The sequence below is a fragment of the Triturus cristatus genome, chromosome 9 (assembly GCF_964204655.1).
Source record: "Triturus cristatus chromosome 9, aTriCri1.1, whole genome shotgun sequence".
NCBI lineage: Eukaryota > Metazoa > Chordata > Amphibia > Caudata > Salamandridae > Triturus > Triturus cristatus.
Genome location: NC_140592.1, coordinates 717,112,488 through 717,135,897, shown reverse-complemented (window position 1 = coordinate 717,135,897; position 23,410 = coordinate 717,112,488). Strand labels below are relative to the sequence as shown.

Sequence of the window (23,410 nt, the reverse complement as noted above, 5' to 3'; positions counted from 1 at the left end):
CCTCTTAGATCCGCTCTTCCTGTCTAGCAATATGGTCAGGAACTCTTGCTGAAAGAACTAGAGCGTTCAGATAAAATCCGAATGAGAGGATGCCAACTCCCACCTTAATTAAAATTTGTCTTTATAGTGCACCTGGTTACCTCTGGTATATTGAGTAGCACTGGCACATTGTAACCTCTGGGACATTAAGCCGATATTGCCTTGTAGCCATGCCTAATACACATGCAGCTTTGGTTCAAAGGTACCTATAATGCAAGTGGCCATCACACATGGGCACCGCTTGCGCATAGATGATCATTAGTCAAAATTAGCTGATCTGGCACCTAGGTTCCGCTGACAAGTGGGTTTTCACAGAAACATTCCCGCAGCCCGTCGAAAGATTGTGGCTTGTTGAGCAAATCATGCAAGTTCAGCAGTCCTGAAGCTCAGATATTCAAACACTTCCATATGTATCCACCCTGACACATCACCAAGGTGACTTATTCAAGCAGCATCCTCACACATCAAGCTTACCCTCCATAGACGTTTTGTGATTACTATAAATGGCACCGAGAATGCACATTTTATGAAATTGCACTAGTAAAGTACAAACAGAAACAATTACGAACTGGGCAGGAAGACAACCTTTCTTGTGTTGTGGCACGAGCGCACAGCACTACTACCCGCTCAGCACATACATTGCCAATGGACACTTGCAGCAGCTCGGGGGTTCATCACTTACGCCTTCTCATCTGTGACCCACCTGGATCTCCCATCCTGTAAGATTGGGTGCGCAAATGAGAGGGTACTGTGTTCATATGTGTGTGTTACAAAAGGGGCAGGATTCCAATTCCGGTTGTGCTTCCCCTTGAAAGAATGTGTGGAGGCGGAAAGGGACAGAGCATGAGGGTGCCAGGTATGTTGTCCATCTTGGTTTATTTCGATTGGTTGATGCAACTTCCATGCAAGTCAATCAGACAGCTGGGTCTTGTGTGTATCTTTCTGTGGTCCCCTTCCTGCATGGTTGTTCAATTGCTGATTTTTCACAGTACACACAACATAATGAAGCTTGATAAAGAGACAGAAACCTATCACAGGCTCTGAAGCTAGCTTGGGTGTATTTGGATCTGATGATCGAGATCAATGTAAAGTGACTGCCTTAAGGATGGCCGTTATTACCCTACTTTGGGGCCCATTGCGGGAAGCCTAAACCAACCAAAGGTCGGGTTTTTTTCCCAAATTCAAAGTTTTCTCCCAATTACGGAGAGGTATGTTATTCTCATTAAGTTTTTCCTTGACGACGACTTTGCAATGAGCCCTGGGATCTGACTAATTTAAACTGGTCAAGATGTTAATTTGATCCAGAAACTGACTGCCAACAAGATAGGAAGAATGGAGGTGTGAGCTGTTCTGAGCAGAAGAATACCCAGTTTCAAGGAAGAACTTGCGTGCCTCCACCAACAATAAAAAATACGATTTGAGGAGTGAATCTGGAGCACATCTACATAGACAAATAGCCACCTTCAAAGGGACCGATGTGTTGTGCACCCATTGTCCCGCAGGCGCATAACTGTTTACTCAGTTATAGTGAAGTGTGCATACAACCACCCAAGACACGCGTATCTCTCATAGCCCACACATCCGCATAGACAAGGTGCTTGATGAATCTTTGGTAGTGAGAGCCAGAAGACTGTTCTCTCACGTGGGTATTAATGCAATCACCTGTGCCTCTTGACTATATTATGTGGCCTGCAGCACCAGTCATCTCATAGTTTGGGGCAATGTCGCAGTAGTCATCCTGACTTAGATTGGAGGTTCACTTTGGGTGAAATCCCTGTCAGCAAAACAAAGCTTTAATCCACAACGGCTTGGTAACAGCACCTCCAGTGAATTTGTTGATGCCAGCTACTGAAGGACATGAGGCATCCACTGCAACAACAATATGGTAATGGATGGAATGCTTAAATCAATTTCAGCTACTGGCAATCACTTGGTCCACATCCCAATTCATCGTTTTTCGCCCAGCATGCCACCTCAGTTTGAACCCACCCATATGAATAAGAGTCTTGACCCTGCTCCAGTTGGAATAGTCCAACCTGAATTAAAGCAACCTAAGAACAGTTGTTTCACCCTAATATTTGGGACCCAATTAATTACCAGTGGCTGAGATTAATTCGAGCATTCCATCCATCGCTTTTTGTACACAACATAGGGAGGTCCCAGAAACAATATGCCAGACCCAGCTTTGCAATTTTTTCAAGCTTCACAGAGTTCTTTTGTCTTATTCCATATTGCAATTAAGCAAGGTTAGCATTTGTGGTGTACATGTGATACATTTATGGTGGCATGTTGAGGACGTTTACTGTTAATTGACTTTAAGGTTGGCCAAAGTGAACTCCATTGCAAGTTCCCTTGGCTGCGTTAAGATACCTTTTTGTAAGGCATAAGCCAAATTACTTGTGGGTGCATTTTGATTTCTCTCCTATTTGGAGAATGGGGATCATATATGGTGTATAGTAACTAGGTGGGTTTTGAATGGTTTTAATGATGAGTACTAATGTGAATATGCATTTTATGGAGGTCATTCCAAGAGGTAGGTACTTGCACCACAAAGTATCGGATTCCTGGCCTGTGGCTCTAGAGCATGTAGCATTGTGCACTGTGGAGCAATACCAGTGAAATGTTTTTGTTTGGTGGGTTTTTTGGGTGATGGGCAGTTGATATATTTTGGAGGCCAGTGACAAAGCACCCAAAGGTGCAGGTAGCATACTCATGTTAGCTGATGCTGCATATATTTTGTCCAATTCAGCTTCGACAAGGTGTCCTATGCTGTAGGTTGGAAATTGTAGTAAACAAGAATTGCCCTCAGTTTCGGCCAGTACTACCAGGCCATTTAAAAGTCCCAAACTCCACACACAGAGGAGGAATCAACCTCCTTTGTGCGTGATATTTTGTTACCATCGCTCACCGAGGACGAGCAGCTTGATCTCAATCTAGACATCACTGCCACGGAGGTTGAAGAAGCTATCCATGATTTGCTTGAAGGGAAAGCATCAGGCCCAAACGGCTTGCCTTTCGAATTGTTTAAACTTACCACGGGTAAGATCGCTCCCTATCTCACCAACATGTTACTCAAAAGTAAAGAGGTGGGGCTACTACCCGCTGCACAGAGACTTGCAACGATCGTTATCCACAAGGAGGGCAAACCGAGCAACAAGCGCTCCTCCTACAGACCAGTTTCGTTGCTTAATGGCGTCGCTAAAATCCTGCCAAAGGTCCTTGCCTCTCTCATTGGATGGGTTCGGCTCCTCTACCAGCAGCCATTGGCCCAAATGGTGTTCAATAACAGGAAATCTTCCACCTTCATTCTCAGCAGGGGCACCAGACAGGGTTGCCGCTTGTCCCCGCTTCTCTTTGCCCTTATCCTCTAGCCACTGGCAATGTGGGTCCACAGAGACCCCATTATCCGGAGCTTCAAGTGGACCTCTGGATGGGAAGACCGTATATCGTTATATGCGGACGATATCATACTTTACCTGGCATCACCAGCTGCATCCCTAAACAGGGTCCTGAATATATTCCGGATGTTTGGCAGATTCGCTGGTTACAAAATAAACTGGACCAAGTCAGTATTCTATGTCCTCTATGGGGTGATGCCTCCGCCCCCTCTAGGATTCCAGCTTGTGGAGGGTACTGATGTCTTCAGGTACCTGGGGATCTGGGTCTCTAAGGACTCGTCCCGGTTCTATGAGCACAATCTCTTGCTGCCCCTGTTACGTCTCAAGTCTGACATCCGGCACTGGAAATCCCTCCCTCTGTCCCTTCTGGGACAAGCGGCCCTATTTAAGATGATGTCCCTTCCTAGATTCCTATACGCTTTGCAGAACCCTCCACACTATGTTAAATCCTAGTACTTCAAGGAAATTGACTGTCTCCTACGGGACCTGCTCTGGGAGGATAACACTCCCCCCCCCCCCCCCCCTCTCCCCCCCCCCCCCCTGGATTGCCACGCATAAGCTCACGCTGGGGTGGTTTTATGGGGGAATTGGCCTACCGGACATTAGGAAATATTATTGGGCGGGCCACCTCGCAGCAATTAGCCTGTGCACGTATAGACCGCAGGGTGACCCTGCCTTACAGATTAATAGTTGGCTTCTGCCGGGAGAGTTTTGAAGGGGCACTATACGTGCTTTCGTTGAAGCAAGCCGTGACCGGCCCAACCGGACATGTGGGACAAGTGTGGAAGGCAGCTATGAAAAGCTTGGGGTGGTAATGCAAGATCACACAAGCCACACCACTCTGGCACAGTGAGCAATTGGGCAGGCTGATTCACTCGAAGGGCTTTGATCGTTGGGATCTTATAGGCATATCCAGAGTGGGAGACATGTGGAAGTCAGGCGACATAATTCCTTTAACCCAGCTGCAGCAGGAAAATGAACTGGCACGATCTGATTACTACAGGTATCTGCAAATTAGGCATGCTTTGCTCGCTGTACTCCCCAGAGGAGAGTCACTCCCGGAGTCCTCCCCACTCAAGGATAGAGTCCTAGATGGTAACCTGCCGGAGAAGGCCATATCACTCATTTACAAAAAGCTGATCAACACCACAACAGATCCCCTGGTCCTGCTGCTGGAAAAATGGGACCATGACTTAGCTGGATTGGATGACGAAGAGTGGCTGGCAGCAGTGGCCTCTCCTCGGGAGGTGGCCATTTCCTCCAAGCTTCGCATAATACAGCTAAAGCTCCTGCATAGATCCTACCTGTCTGGTCCCTTACTGGTTCGAATGGGATTTAGTTCAGATGACGGTTGTCCTAGGCAATGTGGGCAAGAGGGTACTTTTATCCACATCCTATGGGAATGCACGATTATCCAAAGGTATTGGTTGGCGGTAGTGAGACTCGTGGAAGGGGTGTTTGGGCAGAAGATTGATTGTTATATAAAGCTGGCCATCTTAAATGCCTGGGGCCTGACTGACCTAAACTCCAAGGAGCGAATATGGGTAACTTTGGGATTGATGGTGGCAAAGCGGAACATTGCTAGATTGTGGAAGTCTCGAATCCCGCCACGCATAGGTGATTAGGGTAAAGATATGAACTGGTGCATTGTCACAGAAAAGACCATATATGAAGCTAGGGGGTGCCCTGCCAAGGGGACGCAGGTCTGGGACAAGTGGAACACCTATGGGGGAGGGATATGCGAGCTTCCGTTGACGAGGGAAGGAACCTTTGCACGGGGGCTGAACACGTTAGAAATGTGATTACTATAGAATTGTTTTGCAATTATTTTGCTCTGTGTCTCCCCTGTAACATAAATTTGTTGCTATTGCATGTGTATACAACCTTTCTCAAATGTCATACCTTGATTTCAATAAAAAGAATTTATAGAAAGAAAAAAAAAAGAATTGCCCTCAGTTATCCGTGTTGGAAAAATGCTCCTTATGTGGCAGCAATGATTGCAGCGTTCATACTGTAGTCGCTGTTGAAGCGCACTCCAGTGCTTTCCAATGAATTGGCAAATAGTACTGAAGGGGTTTGTGAGGAAGGATTTGCGGGGGTTTTGAAAGTTTGCAGTAGTCCAAACAACGCAGCACTGCGTTTTGGTAGTACAGATGATGATGATTAACCGCTGCTCAATCATTCTATTAAGTCCCTTGTTCTGGACCCTCATTCCAGGTATGGGGCTAGAGGGAGATGGGTACCAGTAATTCTGAGGCGGGGGTGTTGTGTTAGAATTACTTGGATTACAAGTAGGACCCGGATGGTCGGGCCGGCTTTAGCGCTGGTGGCGTCTGGTGCAACAACCTTGTTTGGTGACCTGAGTGACCTTCTCCGCAGATTGCCTGACTGTTATCTTCCAACTGTGCCAATCATCTCTCCATAGTGCCTCTCTGACATGCATTTCATGTGTTTTGTAGTGTTACTCATACCAGTGTAGGGTGCCAGAAAACTTTACATCATATACACATTATTCAGAGGCAATGAATCATAAGTATGTAAATCGGTCTATATGAAATGTTACATAAAACAATGGGGATTATAAGGTGTAGGAATCATATTATCCATACAAGTAGGCAGAATATTTTAATAGTGTTTGGACTGGAGTAGCACAAACTCGGGATTTAAAATGTACCACTGTGAATGGAATTGGCTTTACTCATAAAAATGTATTTCCATCCAAAATAACACTTCTTAGCAACATTAGACTAGGACAAAACATAAGAATCCAACCCATATACCTTATAGTTGCATACAGCTCTTAAATTATAGTTCATAGGTTACTGTGCTGCATTGTACTGCATTAGGATTGTAACATATGAACTGCAAGTAACAAAAGGATCTCTGTGTCAAAAGCAGTAACCCACTGAGCTATCCACATAAAATACAGTTCTGGGATCTGTATGGTGCACATTCTTTGCAGCAGGCATATTAATCCTCTGTTCTACTTTATGATGAGTCAAAACTGGCACTCTCTTTAGCAGGAACATTAACCACCAAGGTTATCTTGACTTTTTTATTGTTTCCTGCAACGTATCCGACACATAAGGAACTCTGCAGAGGGTGCTTTAAAACTGATGGGTTATTTCTTAAAACATCTGCTGGTCCAGTAAGAAATGAGCAATTACTGAGGGATTTCCTGTGTCTGATTACCCTGGTGAGCTCTCATTTCTCCTTAGTTTCACCTGGAGATTTCGGATGCTTCCAGCAGTCAAAATCTCAACGTAAAAGTAAACCGATCTGTGGTATTGCCTTAAATCACATTCTAAAGGGCTAATAAATGAAGAGGGCCCTCCTATTCCAGACAGAGTGGTACTGACCACCTGCTTCTGCAGGGAAGGCTCGCCCAGGTTTGTTAAATCGAAGGCGGAGCATAGGGCTGGTTGAGGTCTGTATGTAGCTTTGGGGGTGGAGGGCTGCGAGGGGATTGCTGTGACTTCTGACAGATGGAAAGGTGTCTAGTTGTTGGTCCTCAGGTGAGCTTATCACCAGATCACAGCGTCTCGGATCACTGTTGTTTCAGCTCCCTTTTGTGGAGTCCTCCTAAGCACTATTGGCTTTTATTGTTTTTCTAAACGATGCATCCCTACAACCTTGTTAATGTGAAACCTTTTTCTCTCCCTGCATTTAGCCTTATACAGCGGACAAAACCGAGTATCCCATCTGCCAGGTAAGCTATGGCTCAGAAACTATAACGCGGCCATTGTTAGAATCAGGAGCATTTACGCTTTTCGTGAAACGAGCAGTGGAAGCGAATTGTTAGGGAAGGATGTATCATTTTCAGCGGGTGGGCTTGAGTCAGCGTGGAATGTCTGTGGAATCAGGAGCGCCATTTAAGTGTGACTGGAATTGAACGGGGCCATTTTTCAAATGCCCAGGGCCACTGACTAGGAGTGAATGAGCCATCGTGGGCCCGTGACTGCAAGTGAACAAGAATCGGAATTTGCCTAGTGCTATGACGGTAAGTTCCAATTCTATTAAGGACACGGAGGCGAGGATTATGCTTATCTCTCTTCGCTTTATTATTTATCCAAAACAACAGCAGCCAGAGAGATTTGCGAATGTCAAAGTAAAACCATACAAAAAACTACAACTCCCTACAACCAGGGAGATAACCTAGTAATTAGTCCATCAACTATCTCTGTGACACTGTCTCAAAGTCCTCTGTCAGCTCTCTCTCCTCCTCTTACTTCGCGCAAGTCACACCACTTCCTCATTGGTCTTGTTTGGATCCATCATTTCCTGAAAGAAGCCAAACAGGGAGGTGAGAACTGAACGAACCATCCGGAGCGCAAGCAACGGTCATAGAACCAAATACAGCAAGCAAAGCAAGCATTTCTGTCAAACATCCAGGAAAAAAACTTACTTACCCCTATACGGGGGGGGTTCGCACCAAGGGTGCCCCGGGCGGGATAATCCTCGCCTCCGTGTCCTTAATAGAATTGGAACTTACCGTCATAGCACTAGGCAAATTCCGATTCTTTGTCAGGACCGGAGGCTTCGGATTATGCTAGTTCAAACCTTACTTGCCACTAACTGTGCCACGTTAAGAATCGGCTTAAAATAAAACCTCTTAAAGGTGGAGTCGGACGACCAGTCCGCTGCACGCATTAAATCCTCCAAACGCGCTCCGAGCGCGAAAGCCTTCGAGGCCATAGCGCCCCTGGCTGAATGGGCACCAAACTGTTTAGTATCAATGCCAGCCTCTTGCATAACCCAACGCACCCACCTAGCAATGGTGGGAGAAGAGACTGCTTTGTGTGGCTTCTTGAGAGCTATCAAGAGTTGTCGTTCGCCTGGCGGGCGGAGTTCCTGCGTCAAATCCTCATAAGACTTCAAACAGTCTACCACACAAAGTTTGGGAGAATCCCGGAAAGCCGGATATGTTATTGTTCGCGAGTTGGACTTGGTTCTGCGTCCAATCGTAAAAACTACCCCTTCCGGGGAAAAAACCCGCGCCGACACATCAAGCGCACGAACATCGGAAACTCTCCTGCAGGAAATCAAGCAGAGAAGCATAGCAAGCTTAGAAGACAACTCTTTCAGAGAAAGATACCGATTAGGTTGCCAGGAAAGAAACAAATTCAGTACCCTGTTAACGTCCCAAAGGACGGAGTAGCGAGGCTCCGGGGGCAGCGACAATCGCACGCCCCGCAGAAGTCTGCAGACCATTGGATGTTCTCCGACAGGTGCTCCGTTTAGAGGCTCGTGGCCGGCGGAAATCGCCGATCTGATAGCATTAATGGAGCGATAAGCCAAACCCTCCGACGCCAAATCGGCGAAAAAATTTAAGAGAGGAACGATTCCTGCGACCACGGGATCCAGACGTCGTCGAAGACACCAACGAACCCAACGTGACCACGAGGATCTATAACGTTTTGTGGTACTGTCCGCCCATGCCTTTGACAGGAGGGCCTCAGCCTGACCCGAAAGTCCCGGCAACGACCATCGTCGCCTGAAAGACGCCACGCCATGAGTCGGAGTGTCCCCCGAGAGATCAGGTGATGAGGGTTCCCTTCCGGATTCTGAAGAAGTTGAGGATATAGGGGGAGTAGGATTGGAGAATCCCAGGAAAGTTCCAGAAGAACTGGAAACCAGACTTGAGACCTCCAAAGGGGGGTTATCAGGACCACCTGCGCACATTGACGCCGGATCTGGGCCGTTGTCCTCATGATCATCGAACGGTGGAAACGCATATCCGTTCTCCTGACTCCAATCCTGGAGGAAGGCATCCGTGGCAAGAGCCAGTGGATCCGGTCTCCAACTGAAGAACCTGGGCACTTGATTGTCCAGACGTGAGGCAAAAAGATCCGCTGAGAACGGACCCCAGAGGTTGTACAACCACTGGAAGATCGGAACATCCAGCTTCCAAAGGCTGGAGTCGTAGAGATGACGAGAGTGCCAATCCGCTACTTGATTGTGCTGGCCCGGGAGATATTCCGCCGTCACCGAAATATGATGTTCGAGGCAGTAGCTCCAAAAATCCTTTGCCAGATTGGCCAGCGCCCGAGAACGGGGACCCCCTAATCGATTGACATAATGGACCGCGGAAATGTTGTCCATCTTCAGGAGGACACAAGACTGCACCCTGTCCTTGGTCCAACAACGCACCGCGAAAGAGCCAGCGAGCAGTTCCAAGCAATTGATGTGAAAATCCCGCTCGTTTGCTGACCAAACACCTCCGGTGGAAAAATCTCCGCATCGAGCGCCCCACCCCAATTTGCTGGCGTCGGACTCGATGACCAAGTCTGGAACGGATCCGAAAATCGCCCGACCGTTCCATGCCTCCATATGATTGAGCCACCAGAGGATCTCCTCTTTGGCTTCCGCCGACAGGGGCACCACATAATCGTAAGAGTGACCCCGTCGGAGGTGGTAGGCCTTTTGACGCTGTAGAGCGCGATAGTGCAAGGGGCCCGGAAAAATCGCTTGGATCGAGGACAAGAGGCCTACGATCCTGGCGAGCTGACGCAAGGAAATGGTGGGCTTGGACACCGTACGGCGTAGTTCGTGTCGAATTTTCGCCATCTTGCGAGACGGAAGACTCAGAGTCGCTTGAACGGAGTCCACCACAAACCCCAGGAAGGTGACTGCCTGAGAGGGGTGAAGTATCGATTTCTTTGTGTTGATAACAAACCCCAGGCCTTGGAGCAGGGAAACTGTTTGTTGGAGCTGCGTCACCAGGAGTTGGGGAGACTGAGCCATCAGAAAGATGTCGTCCAAATAGACGATCATGCGTATACCCCGCGCCCGGAGAAACTCTACCACGGGACGAAGCAGCTTGGTGAAACACCAAGGTGCCGAGGAAAGCCCGAATGGAAGGGCCGTGAATTCGTATACCAAACCCCCCCAGCGAAACTGAAGGAATCGTCGATGGGGCGGATGCACGGGAACCACAAGGTAAGCGTCTTTTAAATCTAGACGCGCCATCCAATCGGAAGGGCGCAGGAGATCTCTTAAGAGGTGGATTCCCTCCATTTTGAAATGGCGGTACACCAACCATGCATTGAAGTCCTTGAGGTTGATTACCGGATGACGACCTCCGTCCGCTTTGTCCACAAGGAATATATTGCTGAGGAAACCGTGAGGATGCAAAGTTGTGCGACAAATTGCGCCTTTGCAAAGCAATTCGGCGACCTCCTCGTCGATCAACCGTGCATCCTGAAGGGTGAACTGCAAGGGACACGGTCGCGTGGCCTGATGAGGGTTGCCCAGAAGTTCCACATGAAGGCCTCGAATTGTCTGCCGGATCCATGCATCGGACGTTAGTTCTTCCCAAGCCTGAGTGAAGCTTGCCAATCGTCCCCCTATCTTCAGCTGACATGCGGGGAGGACACTTACCGTTAGAAGCTCCGCCTCCAGCATTGGATTTGTATCCTCCACGGCCCCTGAAACGCTGTCCTCGCGTTGGATAGAAATTGGTATAGTTTGCAGTGGAGTTGTATTGACCACGGCCAGAGCCTTGTCCCCTTTGAGGATTTTGCTGGAATCCGCGGCCGGACGAGCGGCCCCTGCCTCGACCGGCCCCGCGGAAAACCCGCTGGGTAAACACCTTCTTAATACCCGACTGGGCCTTGTCTAAGGAGGTAAATGTAGAGACAAACTTCCCCAGTTCCTTCACGAAAGGTTCTCCAAACAGGCCCCCTTGAGCAACCGCTCCTGCCTCTGAGGAAGCTAAATCCCCAAGTTTGGGGTCCAACTTAATCAACAAAGAGCGGCGACGCTCCGTTGAAAGAGCACAATTTGCATTGCTTAAAAATATTATGGCTCGTTGGGCCCAATTCGACAAGACTTCCGGCGAAATAGTTGAGCCCGTTACTTTAGCCTCCTCCGCCATGTCCAGGATTTTTGCCATAGGACCGACGGCATCAAGGAGTTTATCTTGACAAGACCGCCAAGATCTGTCGATACCCTTACGGGGATCCTTTACAAATTTTGCCAGGAACGTAGCCATTTCGGAATCTAATTCCGGCGTAAGCGCGATTTTGTCTGGCAAGGAGGGACGCGGGCATTCCGCCCTCAAACAACTCCGTGCCTCTTTTTCCAGTGGCTTACGCAAACGGTTGGCAAGGAACCTAACAACTTTATCCCCTGGGACCCAAGCGGAAGACCGGGGATGCATTATCTCATCTGGGTTTAGCATATCTGCATCTTCCTCAAGCGCCGCCGAAGTGGACGCCGAGGCCGGTCGCCAAGGACGGGAAGAACCCGCCTCATCATCTGTATCCCCTTGAGTGTCATCTGTCGCCGGGGATGGGGGTTCTGGGGTATCCTGAAGTGGATCGGTCGTTGGGAGAAGGGGGGCCACCGGCGCCGTCTTTGCTAGAAACGCCGTCTTAAGGCGTGCAAAGGCGTCCGCATCTACTCCATCAGGGCGTTGCTTTTTAGGGGGGGGGAGGGGTCCCATCGGGAACCTGCCCAGGGGTCTGCGCTACACTGCCACGTGCCGACGCTAATCTATTGCATTCTTGGACTATCCTGTCCGAGAGACGCTGCTCCATCGGACCCACTACTTCATTAACCACCCAGTAGATTGAATCATCAACCGCGTCAAAGAAGTCGTCGCTATAAGGTAAGTATTCCTGCACCTCCTCTTCATAGTATTCAGACTGAGTGGCCATGCTCTAAAGGTAAGTACGTAACCCTTACAAACTTAGCAGGATAAAGGATTAAGCGCAGTCCAAAGGCTGCAAGATAGGGTAGCCCAGAGGGTTACAATAGGGCTGCACCAGACCCTCAACGCGGAAAAAAACCCTCCGAAAGAACCTGACCGGGTGGCTGCCTCCCTACCGCGTTGTGAATATTTATTTAAGCCAAATAAATTTGGAGAAAAATGCCCAGAATCTAAAAATAACACCCTCCGCGAGATGTGTGGTGTTTAGCAGGTGCTTACAGCGCTGGGTATTCAGCGCGTTCAACGCGGATAAATCCGCAATACAGACCCCCACTGGGGCGTAGTAATTAATTAATGCGGGAAAAGCATACAATCCGCGATGCGGACGTCAAGGTGAGGCAGCAGGGGATGGCTGTGACCGTTGGTCTCGCTTCGCGCTCCTCCTCTGAGGAGACGCGACGCGAGAACGACAAGGCGGTCAAGCGCCCCTAGCGGCGCATAACAATGCCGCAACAACAGGGGAGCCGGCCGCGTAAGGAGCGAGAACGCTCCCGCGGCCGGAGAGGGCTCTGAAATTGATCAAACCTGACAACGTGTTAGGAAATGTCTCTGAGAGCCCACAAATATAACGTGAAACGCGTAATTAACCTGAAATAAATACAAATAATCACTCGTTAATACCGGAAATAAACAAGAGCACTTAACTGGCTGCGCAGCAGCGAAGAAAGAGGGGGAGAGAGAGCTGACAGAGGACTTTGAGACAGTGTCACAGAGATAGTTGATGGACTAATTACTAGGTTATCTCCCTGGTTGTAGGGAGTTGTAGTTTTTTGTATGGTTTTACTTTGACATTCACAAATCTCTCTGGCTGCTGTTGTTTTGGATAAATAATAAAGCGAAGAGAGATAAGCATAATCCGAAGCCTCCGGTCCTGACATAGAATCCATGGAGGCACGCGATACTCTAGTGCGGTATTTGAGGTCAGCATAGGGATGAACGGGACACCATTAAGAGTATACGAGTCCAGTGACCGGGGATGGCTCGTAAACTTCCTTAATCTCTCGATATTTCTGCTAGCACTGGGTCATGATGAAACTCTGGGTGGTGACCAACAGGTCACATGGCAACGGTTCCATGCCCTAAATATACTCTTGTGTGCCGGGGGGAGTGCTGCATGCTTCCCCTTTGGTGTTGAAGAGGTTTGGGTTGCTGGAGGGGCCTGGCTTGTTCATTTTGTGCCTGGGATACTCTCCTATATGTCTTTGGTCTCAATGCCTGGTATATAACAAAGCCGTTGTGTGGTTTGCTAATAACATTTCAATCTGATTTGATGACCTGGATTGATATATAAATGTTATGATGATTTTTCTCTTTAGATTCATCTTTCCATTATTAAAACAAGCATTTGCTATGCAATAGGTCTCGCATTTGCGAGAGTTGAAGCTATTGGCATTGTAAATGACCATACCTTTTTTGTATCTGTTTTGATAATTAACACATAAATAAAAGGCATTGTCATTTACAATGCCAATAACCTCAAACTCTTCAAATTGCAAGACCTATTTAATTTCAAAGAAGTGGCCGCCATTGTCCCGGGCTGCTTATAACATGAAAGTGTGGCATGCTGAATGTTGCATGAAAGTATGTTGTGCCTACATGCCTCCAGCAGGAGAAACTTGTAAAGAAAATTATGCTTACAGACGAAATAAGACATACTGTAATGGGCCAGTCTTCATGGGAGGTTACAAATGAAGACAAGGTGGTACTAAGGAGGGACTAACAAGCCTATTAAGGAATCAGAAGCCAGCATTTACAAAGGACAATGACAAGCCAATGAAAAATGTGGGTGGGGCTTGAAAGTCTATACTCGATTACAGCATGCAGAGCATGCACTGCTCAGGCTCGACCTAAAAACAAAATGAGATGCTCTCATCTACATTTCTTAATTCCAATAGCAAAACTGGAGGCAGAGCATCCGTAGGAATTTTAGAAATCCCAATCTGGACACCCTATGAAGAGAATGGGTGTCACCTCTCCAGACCTGGGCCAGTAAGGGTGATATCATGGATGCATCGGTGCTTAATTTGTTAATGATAAAAAAAATACAAGTGCCAGAGTCCAAGATATTTTTCAAACTACAGCTGTCTCCATCCACTGTCTCTGCCAGTGCTGTGAAATGCCAGTGGCAACAATACCTGCAAACCAACACACTTACAAAGGTGACAGTTGTTCTTTTCCAAGTCACCCACAGCTGTAACAATAGCGAGGGTGCGCTAGTATTATGATTTTTTTTTATATGTATATTGAATTAAGTTGCTACTGATATGCTCTGTTTAAAATTAGACCGACTGTGCTGCCATTGTGGGGAATGTCATAAAAATGTGCCTGTGTTAAGAAATGCGTGCCAGTGCCAAGCCCCAGCAAACACCGGCACAAATTAAGCACTGTTAACCCACCGATCCATTTGTGTACATTGAAGGGTGCAGGTTCAGCTCACAGTGGCCTCACTTGAATCGGTCTTCTCTTACTGAGTCCCAGGACGGTGGAAGGAGCTGTTCCTTAAACATGCTCTCTCTGCAGCACTTCAGGAATTAACTAAAGACTCACATTATCATGCACTCTCGTCTGCTTCAGTATTGATATTTTCTTAAGCTGTGTAAATATACTTGTGTGTACTCTGTAATCATGCGCGCTAAATATTTATTACAGTTACTATGTGAAGTGCCCCCGGGGTAATGCCTGCACCCTGTAAGACCCTGAATAAAATGGCTGTTTAAATTTGTTTCAGTTGGGCACCTATGAGAACTTTTATTGGTGACTTTACACATTTCAGATTATGGAGTGCCTTCTGTGAAGGTCTACCGTAATATTGCAAACCTATAATTCCAACACTTTTTAATTTTCTGCCTAAAACATTTTTATTTTTTTCTATTTTCCATAGCCATTTCTTTTCAACAGCAAGTCACTGGTGAGTGATCTACTTCTCCGTTGTCCTCCCCTCAGTGCTTTTGAAACTGCAAATGTCTACTAGCTGCAGTAGGAGCAGACTATTACTACCAGGTATCTGTCTTGGAAGGTTTTCACTTAACAAGTATTAAAAAGATTTTGAATGCAGCTTTGCTTGTGTTCTTGGGCGGGCATTCTGTTATTTGTTTGAAAGTATGTCTGCTTTCATTACAAATCGGGAACATGGAAATGCCCATCCCGGAGGTGAGACATTATGTTCCTGTTGGTCAAGATTGGTTTACACTCGGTGCACTCCACACCATGTTTAGGTGTCTTTCTCAGGCCAATCTTCCCAAACCAAGAAGCACTGGCAACGCAAATCGAGCCAAATGTTTTATAAGTGATGAAAGTGATTCTTCATTAATTTGTGAACGTGTGTGTGCGTGTGTGTGTGTGTGTGTGTGTGTGTGTGTGTGTGGTTTTACGGTCTGATTACTTGAAGTGAGTACAGTCCAAGTGAATTAACAAATTGATAACTGGTTGGATAAGTACATTGAGATTGTGAATCAACTAGTTGAGGGTGCATGGATGGATTCAGACAGGTTACACCAATCTTACATGGATTTTATATATATATATATATATATATATATATATATGATCAAGGCCCTTCGGGGGGCTGAAACCCGTAATGGCTGACGTGTGGTAACCGAGAAATAAAGAAAATTACTTGCACTGAACTGTGGTCCGTGCTCCAGTCTTTGTGGCGATTCTGGCAAGCAGTAGTGGAGTACGTTTGTGTGTGTGTGTGTGTGTATGTATGTATATATATATATACATATATATATATTCTATATCTCAGTGAAAATACACAGCTAACAACTGAGTTAAGTTTGTGATACAAATCCACTAAAATTAACCCAGTTACTGTTAGCAATGCACATTGCATGCCACAATTCAGACCCCCACCTCCATGTTATTCTCTAGATGGTCTGTCTTTTGTTCTTTTGCCATTGGTTGTGGTGCAGATAGCTTGACGGACAAAGTGAGTTATATCATACTTTGCATGCATTGTTCACCAGAACTGACACATTTCACTGGTTTTACATATTTAAGCCTGAAGCATAGCTCAATTTTTAACAATTTGTCAGTAAATTTAGAAGTGTTTTTTTTATTTTTTCTGAAATCATTTGTTTTGTCATCCCCTGCTGTGCATGGCTGCCTATTGCCATGCTTTGTAACCAACCTGGCCGGGTGCTGGGCATTCTTCCCTCATGCAGTAGGAGAGGGTAAAGCCGGGGCCAACCTCCACTTGCAGGCCAATCGGCACTTAATTTGACAAAGCAGTTAGAACACCAGATCTTTTAATTTGACAGCGCAGTATTACACACAAGGATACTGCTCTGCATGTAGCCGGGCTGCATTTATGCTGATGACATTAGACGTCTCCATCCTTCCTGATGTGTTTATCTGCTCTTTCCTCCTTGTGCTGCTAACCGCACAAGGGTGATGTTCTATAGGTCATTAGTATGTGTGTCTCTGAAATGAGCTTGAAGCTTATTACTGTGTCATTGCTAGCGGTCCAGTAAAGCCAGTGGATGGTTCAGTGCCTCACATTGCTGTTCTATATCCTTTTGAAGCCAGCCAAAAGGGTGGATTACTTCAGATCGTTGCTAGGTAGCAATCTGAAGTCGGGAGTAAGCAAGTAGTACCTCAGGTTATTGCTAGATGTCCCTCTGAAGTAAGTTTAAATTGTAGTACTGCAGGTCATTACTAGATATCAATCAATCAATCATGGAATTTATATCGCGCACTACTCACCCGGAAGGGTCTCAAGGCGCTTGGGGGAGGGGGTCTGCTACTGCTCGAACAGCAAGGTCTTGAGCTGTTTCCTGAAGGCGAGGTGGTCCTGGGTCAGCCGCAGGTGGACGGGCAGGGAGTTCCATGTCTTAGCCGCCAGGTAGGAGAAGGATCTTCCTCCGGCGGTGGCTCTCTGGATGCGAGGGACGACGGCGAGGGCGAGGTTCGCGGATCGTAGCTGTCGGGTGGGCGTGTAGAAGGTCAGGCGGTTATTGAGGTACCTTGGGCCCAGGTCGTGGAGGGATTTGTGTGCGTGGGTGAGGAGTCTGAACGTGATCCTCTTGTTGACAGAGAGCCAGTGCACGTCTCTCAGGTGGCTCGAGATGTGGCTGCGTCTGGGGGCGTCCAGGATGAGACGGGCGGAGGCGTTCTGGATACGCTGAAGTCTTTTCTGAAGCTTGGCTGTTGTACCGGCGTAGAGATATCTTTCTAAAGTCAGCATAATGGCATGGTAGCAATGTTTTTTCACAATGCCCTGTGTAGTCCGACATCTCCCCGTGCCACATCAGAATAATTAACAATATACTCTCCTTTTATCTCCATTTTGTAAAATGTTAAAGACAACTCTGCACCAAGAAAACAAATCTTGCAAGGAAAATAAGTTGTGTGTAATGTATTCTGGCCAGTACTTTAGTAAAATCGTTTAACAAAAGGTCAGGCAGTGCTTCTGTGAGAAACTGGGTTGTTGGTTGACTGGAGTGTGAGCCCTACAGCTTTAGTATACCTCTTTTCTTACAACTAAAACCTCCATGAGCGCGTCCCTCTTAGAGAGAGGGTTGTAGACCGCTTTGCGACTAGGTTCACAACACGAGGGGGTTACTCTATGATGAAGCATGCCACCTTCGGGTGGGTGATGGAAACCATCCTGTAAAAGGGACACCCCAGCACTCTTTCTTCTGTACTGAGACCCAAGGGCCTATTTTGTACTTTCTAGCTCTGAATGGGAGGCCAGCCCAGTAAACTAGCTCCTGGAGTCACTTCTGACAATTCTGGGTGAGGGTGAAGATAAAGATGAGGGCTGGCCTCTGAAGGTTCAAGGCAGGCTCCAGGCAGCAAACCAGTTCTTCCATGTACAGCAGCAGTCTGGCAGAGTGCAGAGCTGGTCAAAGCACCAGACAATCCTCTGCCTTCCATACTTCCAATAGTGAACTGAAGAGCAGGTCTGAAGGCCCTATCTGTATTCCATGATGCCCATTTTCTGGAAGGTGGGAGAAGCTTCAGAAAAGGTTGTTTGAAGTGTATTGAATTTCCTGACAACCCTACCCTGGCTGGCTGCAGTGACTATACAGGGTTGTTAGGCCATTTGTGTGAAGGCAGAGCACCGGCTACTCTGGTGTAAGTGGGGATGTGCTCAGCACCCCCATCCTGCCAGCAGTTGGCCCATTGAGGCACACCTAATGCCTCTATTGTGTGGCTATCTGGGAGGCATTCACAAAGTCTGTCAGCTACACCCAGTCATGTGACCTGATACAGGTGGCATCCTCAAATAGCCTTGGGAAGGAAAATGCCAACTGGCATTTCAAAATTGTAATAAAGTCAACCTTTACCATTAAGAGGGTGTATCATTATAATTTGATAGATTCCAAACATGAGATATAACCTGCCCCCACTTAGAAATTACAGCTTTTTAAATGTATTAAGGAATCTCCAATGTTATCCTGTGATAACCAATAAATTATGAAAACAGAATGTCTGGCTACTTAGGGCTTCCCTTAGGGGTGACTTGTGTGTAATAAAAGGAGAGTTTAAGGCTTGGCAAGGAGGTTCAAATGCCAAGTCGACATGGCAGTGTAACACTGTCTTCAAGCTGCAATGGCAGGCCTGGGGCATGTTTTAGGGTGCCACTTAAGTGGGTGCGACAATAAGTGCTGCAGGCCCACTGGCAGCATTCAATTTACAGTCCCTGAGTATATAATTTACCACTCTTCCAGGGACTTATAAGTAATTATGCCAATCAGGTGTATGTCAATCAAACCATGTTTAGGGGAGTGAGCACAAGCAGTTGATCACTGGTTAGCAGTTGCAATGTGAGTCCTAAGGCCAACAAAACCGAATTTCAGCAACAATTGGAGACAAATAGGCAAAAGGTTTGGAGGAAGACCACCCTAAGGGTGACAGGTTTAACAGCTCCTGTGGAAAGGAATGGCCTCTAGATCTAGAGGAGCCCAGATTGATTGGCAGAGGGAGCATCATGGTCATCCCTTGGGAAGGTACAGTTAGTAAGTTTATCCCAGTAATGTAAGCTTTCTAAGTATCACACTATCTCCCAGGGACTTCATAAACGTCACTGGCTTCCTATCCTCAGCCGGGCAAAATTTAAAGCCTTATGCCTTGCACATAAAGGACTGCGTAACAGGGGTCTGGAATTTCTCAGGTCAGCATTCAAATGGTACATCCCCAACAGAGATGTCCACTCTGCCGACTCCTATAGCCCAGCTGTTCCTAAAATAAAAAAAAAGCAAACTGGGGTGGCAGGAGCATCAACTATGTTACAGACAAGTTACGGAATAGCTTGCCGTCGCACATCAGAGCCATTCCTTCTTTGTTGGCATTCAGGAAGGAGATCAAGACTTGGCTACTTAATAACTGAAGCACTTTGTTCTAGCTTTCTCTTTGCTTAGATAGCGCCAAGACACCCTTGGGTAAACGTGCGCTTTAAAAATTTCCTAACATAACGAATGCTACGTTCAAGGTCTCGGGTTCAACTTCATGTCCATTGAATAAGCTTGCACAGATTATGGTCATCCAAATGAAAGACACATGCATACATATAAAAGAATGTGTGCAAGCAAACAAATGCACTAAGGTGCGTACCGGAACACACGCCTGGTCACAACAGCCTTATTTATACTAACAATACATGTGGAAGCATTCCATTTTCAATTTAAATAGCTCATGAGGCACCGTGCTAGTTGTATATGAGTGGAGATTATTCTAGGCAGGCTTGAACATTCTCATATGCGTTATCCTTTGTGTGAAGCCTGCGTACACACAATCCTTTTACACAACCATGAACCGTTTGTGTTATTTCTTTTTTTTAGAATAGAGAGGACCCTTTAGCTTTTGTTAGGCTTGTTCGTATTACTTTCTTTACCAATTTTGAATGTATTTTTCGGAATTTATGCACTCCAGCATTGCAGGGTGTTAACATTGCCACAACAATTTAGTGCATGAACCATCATAATTTCACAGAAGTTGTTTGAATTTATATGAGCGCTGATGGAGTTAAGAATCAAGGATTTATGAATTCTAAACCATTTTACAATTAAAAGCTCAATGGTTAAGTACTTGAGGGCGAAAGAGCGGTTTTATGTTTCAACCATTTTGTTAGTCATTTTGGAAAGAACATTTGTAAAGTTTACTTTAAAAGAGAAGGACAGGCGACATCCATTCAAGATGCAACCATCGCATGTGAGGTCCTTGCAGTCGTATATTTTGAAGCTTGCTGTGTGTGCAAGCACTAAGTTGTTTGTTTAATTTTTATGAATAGTCTTTAAAGCCTACTGTCCTGAAAAAAGTGATGCTAGTGTTCAATTGCACACCCATGGTACACTAGAATCAATTTAACATTTGTGCTATCTCCTTGCATTGATTTGTCATTTATTCTCACAAGATTAGCCTTTCAAAGATGCGAGTGGACAGTGCAGAACACATGTCTTGTGCTGCATCCATAACCAAACCCACCTTTTGTTTGAAATACTTTGAAAATAGTGCTTTAAAAACTGCACTTTTAGCTTTCGATCTAGTTTTGATGCTGGAGATGGGACTACTGTTCCTGGCGGAATGTCACAGATGCTTTTCATGAAGCGTCCCTTCTAGTTGTGCAGCAGTTTCAGTCCATAAGAAAAGCAGTCATTTTAGCTGTTGAAGATAATGCAGACTGCAAAGGCACAAGCATCCAACATCAACTATGTTAGGACTGACATGCAGCAGGTACATGCTGTGCTGGGTCCAAGCATCTGTAGGTTATAGCCATTGAACAAGTGCCAAGCATCCCACCTTCCTATTACAAGACACTGTACAGTCAGTAACGCCCAAAAACCTATGGCACTGAGCGAGCCTAAACTAGTCCAAAGTCTTCTTGCATTTTTGCAGTATGTTCTCTTCTATCTGACCGGCTTTGCCCACCCGAAGTCCCCAGGGTTGGCCTTCTCCCATTAAAGGGTATAATACTGCTGTTGATGAAATAACATTAAATGAAGTCCAAAGTAAAAAGTCTTCTTGGACATTCTCAGAATGGCCAGTATGGCCACAGAGGATCCCCTGGTACCAGTGCAACTCTATCTGTGTCTGGTGAAAAGATGGGCACAATTCTAGAAGAATATCTCCACGAGGTTGAGCATATGCAGATAGCATGTGGTGCTGTTCAGAATTGTGGTGTCAACAGGAGCGGGGATGGCCATGGCCCGCGGCTTACATGGCCCAGTGCCAATGGGTAGCAAGCCGGTTCTCTCACTTTTATAGATTACCTGATGCTGCAGGCAACAGCACTGGTCCTTGCTGACAATTCCCTTCTGCATATTTCTGGCTCCTGCCACTATGACAAAAAGTGTTTGTAACGCCAAAAGGTCTAGCCTATAACAAAGTGTAAATTAAGTTACTGGCAAGTTTATACCCTCAGTATGTTAGCAGAACTTAATTATACATGAATTCTGTCAGTCATACTGGCACTCATGCATTAATTTATTTAACCACTGATTCATTTATCCATTCACCCAATTACTCATCCACAATACAACACATGCTTAGTAAGCATACGCTAGATGAATTAAAATAATACAATTTGAAAAAGAGAACATGCCCCCCCTAATTATGATGGGCACGTACTTGCATTTAATTGGAATTGGGCATGGCACACGCTGTTCATTAATGGTATTGTAAAATTTGTATTGTTGCTTTAAAATTCTAGATGTCCTGCTGAAGTCGGCAGCAATGGTGAAGTGCCTCATGTCACTACTAGATGTCCTTCTAAAGTGAGCAGAAGTGTGTAGTACCATAATTTGTGCCCAGTGCTCTGTTTAGTCAGTGTCTTCTCGTGCCACATCGGAAACAATGTGTATTGTTTTTACCTCCATATTTTGATATTGTACTATAGTCCAGTACCTTCCTAAATAGATTAATAAAAGATCAAGCAATGTTCCTTTGGGAAGGAACAGGCTTTGGATCGAGCACATTATGGATTAAAGGTCTGAATTCTGATACCTGTCCAAACAGGATTTACGAATTACGAGTAGTGTGATAATTATCGCAGTTTGCCCCTGACACATTCCAGCAGGTCAAACCGAAAATAGAATAGCGGAAAAATAACTGAGGTAGTGGGGAAGGCAAAACGTTAGGAATTTAGTGTTAAAAAAATTCTACGTGTTCATTTTCATGTTGAAAACTCTGAATAGGAGGTATTTACTTTGTGTGGTAAATAGCTCACCCTGTTGTAATGCTATTTACCACATGTAGAAAATACCACACACGATTCTGAAAAACTTGGGATTAGGGACTTTCATTCCTTTCCTTTTGTTTGACCCACTACTGGAGTATTTAGTTCAGTCTGTATTTTGATTGGTTGAGTGTATCTTTCCACTGCTGTCATGCAACTATTTTTATTGGGTTATTTGAAATTTAGCTCTTGATGAGCTGCCATGTCCTGCAATTACCTGTCTCTCTCTTTCTGGCTATCTCTCCCCACGCCCTTTCTCTTTACCTTTGACACACGACCATCTCTCCTCAATCCCTGGCGCTGCAGTTATCGTCAATTCGCCTGTCACCCTTTTCGTCCATATTGCTCTTTCCCAGGGACAATGAGCACTGCTGCTGCTCAGTGTCTTACCCCATATCCTCCTCCTCCTCCTTCTCGCTCTCCCCTCCCCTGCTACTGTCTACCTACCCGTTGCCCACCACTACCGCGGTCAGGAATTCTCATAGATTTGCATTGGTATCGACAAAACCTGGCTGTTCCTATAAGAATGCTATTTTCTATACTTTCTTCTGTTGCTGCACTCACCTTTGACTGCTGTCCCCTGCTTGTGCTCCTGCCCGATTGTGCCATTCTGGTCCCAGGGGGGACCACAAGGACTAGATTGCCTGCAACTGCGGCGCCCGGCTGCCCACATCGACAAGCGGCAGGAGGTGCTACAAAGGCGGCCGCAAGCTCCCCGGGCATGCCCGGGCCAAGGGCGGGCCAGTCTGCGGCAGAAAGAGGCGGGCAGGGCCAGGTCTCTTGGTTCCCACTTTGCGGACACAGGCCACTTGCTTGTTCATTACTGGCCTGCTCCTGTACAAGTAAGAACATTATCTGTGATTTAACCAAACTGGTATGGCGGTAAACCTGAAATCAATGAGGGGAAGGCAGCCACGCCAAAAACTATGTCTAACTCCACACTTGACTGTTTTTTACTCCGAGCTGCAAAAGTTATTGACAAGGAGATTGAGGTTGCAGAACGGCGATCTGTGGAAGGAGGTTCGGCTGGTCTTATCATTGACCCTCCGGCTTTGGTTGACGTTCGGGCCGTCCAAATGA

General features: G+C 46.3%; 1 protein-coding gene across 3 annotated transcripts in view; it reads left to right on the top strand.

Moving 5' to 3' along the window:
• The window catches only part of LGALS12 (galectin 12), a 197,004-nt gene that overhangs the window by 125,385 nt on the left and 48,209 nt on the right, over positions 1-23,410 (top strand). For all 3 annotated transcript variants that reach the window (XM_085625899.1, XM_085625900.1, XM_085625901.1), the window contains 2 exons: positions 7,108-7,146; positions 15,032-15,058. In XM_085625899.1, the coding sequence (XP_085482025.1) occupies positions 7,108-7,146; positions 15,032-15,058 (66 nt within the window). The remainder of the gene's footprint in view (positions 1-7,107; positions 7,147-15,031; positions 15,059-23,410) is intronic.